This window comes from Myotis brandtii, unplaced genomic scaffold (assembly GCF_000412655.1).
Source record: "Myotis brandtii unplaced genomic scaffold, ASM41265v1 scaffold138, whole genome shotgun sequence".
In the NCBI taxonomy this organism is placed as follows: Eukaryota; Metazoa; Chordata; class Mammalia; order Chiroptera; family Vespertilionidae; genus Myotis; species Myotis brandtii.
In genome coordinates, this window is record NW_005354915.1 from 553,110 (window position 1) to 556,707 (window position 3,598).

The following is a 3,598-nucleotide window of genomic DNA, read 5'->3' on the forward strand; positions in this document are numbered from 1 at the left end:
CCTCTTCCCAGTGAGGAGGATGGAAAGGGGTACACTCAGGGGCAAGCTGCACCCCCCGCCAGTCTCCATGCCACCATTCGGAGTGACGGCATTAGTTAACCAGGTGAATTCTGGTTGAAGCATCATTCCAACCACCAGGTGGTCCCTGACTTACGCCCCTTTGCTGGACATGTTCCCCTCCATCGTCCAAGCTGCCCCTCCAGCTGTCATCCAAGCTGAGCCTCCGACCGTCCCCTCCACAGGCTGGGCGGGGCCAGCTGTGGCCAGGCAGGCAGCCAGCTCTGGGTCAAGGGCTAACTAGCAGGCCAGATCCTGCACAAACCCGCACTGGGTCAGAAGGCATGGCCAGGGGCTGCTGAGGGCAGAGCCTGGGCTGGGGGAGGGGCGGGCCCTTGTCTGCATGGGGGGTGCTGCCCAGAGAACCACGAATATTTAGGAACTGGAAAACCTGCTGACCTACAAGCGGAAGGTGATAGAGCACACGCTGCAGGTGGAGCAGGCCGCCCAGGAGCCCTCACGCGCGCTCAGCCCGGAGGAGATGCTGCAGAGGTGGGTGCCATGGCGAGGCGGGTTGGGGGAGACGGTGGGAGGACATGGAAGGAGCCAGTCACGGGGCCGGAGGAAGGAGCTTCAGTGGCAAGTCCACACCAAGCCTGCTTCTCTCTGTGCCCACCTGGGCCTCAGGCTTCCTGGCACCATTGCACCTGCATCTGCCTCACTCTCCCCTGTGCAGCGACGCCCCCTGCTCTCCCCTTGCACACTCTCTCCTTGAGCATCTGTGCTCCCTCTGGGCCCTCCCCAGGCCTGTCCCGGGCCCTGGCTCACTGCCCTCCTCTGGGCCTCAGCCAGGTGGCACTTCCTCTGAAGCCTGTCCCGACCCCCAGCGCCTGTGGGTAACCGCAGGTCGGGGGTGAGCACGCTGGCTGTCACTCCAGCACCTGTCTGTGCCTGGTGGGCAGGGCTCCGTGGAAACACCCCGCCCCACGGATGTGACAGCCCCTCCACCCGCCTGCGCCCTGGCGGGGTGGCCTCCCTTTCCCTGCCCTCTCCTGACCCACGGCACCCAGCACCCTCCGTCTCCCCAGGTTCCTGAAGAATAACAGCCACGTGGGCGAGGAGTGCGGGGAGCTGCTCCTGCAGCGGGGAGCCACCCAGGTGCCCGCAGGTAAGGCGCTCACCGCCCGGCCCGCTCATCCGCACGGTTCTTGGTGGAGCCATAATAACCAAGCTTGTCTTGGGCCAGGCGTGATCCTATGTGCTCTGCAAGTAGCATCTCATTTAATCTTCCACTGCCCTCTGCTCAGCCCGTTTGGAGCAGGAGAAACTGAGGCTCGGCAAGGCCAAGTGACTTGTGCCGTCAGACGGTGCTGCACACCCCGGAGGCTGCTCGCTGTGCGGGTCCTTGCAGTGGGTGCCCGTGTCTGAGGCTGGGCTTTGAGGGTGTCCTAAGGGGCCGAGTGGCTTTGAACGGGAGAAGTGGAGCTGATGGAGCACTGGGCCCGCGTTGTCTGCTTCGCTTCCCGTTATATTCATTCAGGAAACTGTTGGGGACCACAGGAGACTTGGCTGGAAAGTTGTAAGGAGGACAGTCTGAGAAAGAGGGAGTGTGCGGAAGGCCGCCTGCCCTGTTTATGAGTATCCCTTGACCTTTCCAAACAAGTCTGTGCTCGTGCAGACCCCGGGTGTTTACTGGAATCCTTATACTTAATCCCCGGATGCCCTTGCCTAGAGGACAGTGTTAACACTTGTGTCCTCCCAAGATTACTTACCCCACTGATTGTGTCTAAAAGATAAACTTTATCTCAAGCTGCTGCTACAATAAAAGGCTAGTGAGGCAGGCAATCGAGGCTGCTTGGCTGCTATCAGCCAGGTGGTCCCTTAGCCCTCTCTGGACAGCGAAGCTGTCACCTGTTCATCCGTCGTTCAGGGGTTGCTGGTCAGCCCGGCAGGAAACCTTTATGGAGAGAGCTCTGTGCCCGCCCCCAGCCCGGCTGAATGTGACTCCAGTTTATAAAGTACCAAGGAGGCGGGGTCAGAACCCAAAGCCTGTGGGCGCTGGGCAAGTTGCAGAGTTAACCAGCTGCTGGGAGTGAGCGGTAGGGAGTGGTGGGGGCTGTGGAACTGGCCCAGCCTGTCCTTCTTATGGTAGGAACTCAGGCCTAGTCTGGTCAGAATTTCCAGTTGCTCAAGAGAAGCCAGAGGCCTGCTCTCTTGTATTGTTTTCCAGAAATTGCAGAAGCCAGAGGTCAAAGGGACTGGACAAGACCAGGCACTGTTTTTCCTCGGCCGCCAGTCTGACCTGTGGTGGGGGATTGTCAGTTATCATTGGAGCCTCTGCCTGCCCCTCCCTGCAGATCCTCATGGACAGAGGGCAGAGGGCCTGGGCCAGGCTCCCCATGTGCCCACACAGATGCGCGCCCAGGGGCCCCTGGAGCAGAAGTGGGCTAATCGGGAGGCACGGAAGCCGATTAGGCCAGGCCAGGGTCACGCGCAGAGATGAGCACAGATGCAGAACCGGGTGACTAGGGGGTGGGAGAGGAGGAGGCGGAGTGGCAGTTGCCTGGATCAGTGTGTGGGGACCAGCCCCTCTGCAGTGGTCGTGGCCCTTTGGGCCCTGGGTTAGCCTAAAAGAAGACCAGGCGGGTTCCCAGACGCCACGGGCACTGGGCGGTGACATTGGGGGAGCTGCCCCCCTGCCCGCCCCCAGAGACCCTGACAGCCCCCATCCGTCCTGGAGCAGGGCAGGGGACTGACACCTCCATCACTGGACCTGACCCCTCTGAACTCTGCGTTCGCTTCCTAGGGCTTCGGTTACAAATCCCACAGGCCAGGGCTTACCTCTCCGTTCTGGAGGCCAGAAACCCAAGGTCAGGTGCTGGCAGAGCTGTGACAGACTCTGAGATGCCTCTGTCCGAGCTTCCTGGTGGCCCTTAGCTGTGTGCATGCTCCCTTGGGGGAGGCCGGAGCTAGCAGGATGCAGAACAGGGTGGCGGAAGGCGCAGGAGGTGGGCGGAGCTTGCAGTGTGACATTCAGGTAGAAGGGGCTGGGTGGGCCTCCTGGAGGAGGTGACTTTTGAGCAGAGCAAAGTGGTGCAGGTGAGGGCGTGGTCACAGGGAATCCAGGAGGGAGGTGGCCTGGGAGAAGAAAGGTGCCGGCCAAGGCCTGTGGGAGAACCAGGGGGCTGTGAGCAGAGTGGAGAGGGGCGGGTCCCTGGCTACCTTCTTATTTGCGTGCTGCCTCTGATGGGCCTAGGCCTCTGGGAACAGCTGGAGGGATTGGCCTGAGGGGAGAACTCAGCTCTGGTTCCCTAATGACTGCAGTGCCCAGCCCCTGCCACCTGCCCTCCCCACAGGCTGCGTGGCCCCGGGGTTGTGGGCAGGATTGGTTTCACTTGTGTAGTTTAAACCCCAACATTTGGCCTGGAGGGGAGTTTGAACAGGTTGTTCATATATAAAACAGAAAGGTTTTATGCAAAAATGGAATTCTCAGTTTCTGTTGAAAAATGGGAAGGCCTGGCAACATTCTGTTTCCCAGGAGCAGCAGCTGCTGGCACGGCCCACCGCCAGGAGTGGCACTGCTGGCCAGAGTCTGTGACCT

The 3,598-nt window shown here is 60.8% G+C and overlaps 1 protein-coding gene and 1 long non-coding RNA gene across 2 annotated transcripts in view; one reads left to right on the forward strand and one right to left on the reverse strand.

The window, feature by feature from the left end:
• SERHL2 (serine hydrolase-like 2) overlaps window positions 1–3,598 on the forward strand; it is a 14,295-nt gene that overhangs the window by 3,723 nt on the left and 6,974 nt on the right. Inside the window, exons 6-7 of the mRNA XM_005860646.2 lie at window positions 437–549; window positions 1,086–1,165. Coding sequence (XP_005860708.1) covers window positions 437–549; window positions 1,086–1,165 — 193 coding nt within the window. The remainder of the gene's footprint in view (window positions 1–436; window positions 550–1,085; window positions 1,166–3,598) is intronic.
• LOC102260371 overlaps window positions 1,178–3,598 on the reverse strand; it is a 4,184-nt gene continuing 1,763 nt past the window's right edge. The window contains exons 2-3 of the long non-coding RNA XR_313261.2: window positions 2,839–3,163; window positions 1,178–1,566 (exon numbers count right to left, since the gene is read on the reverse strand). This is a non-coding gene — a long non-coding RNA (uncharacterized LOC102260371). The remainder of the gene's footprint in view (window positions 1,567–2,838; window positions 3,164–3,598) is intronic.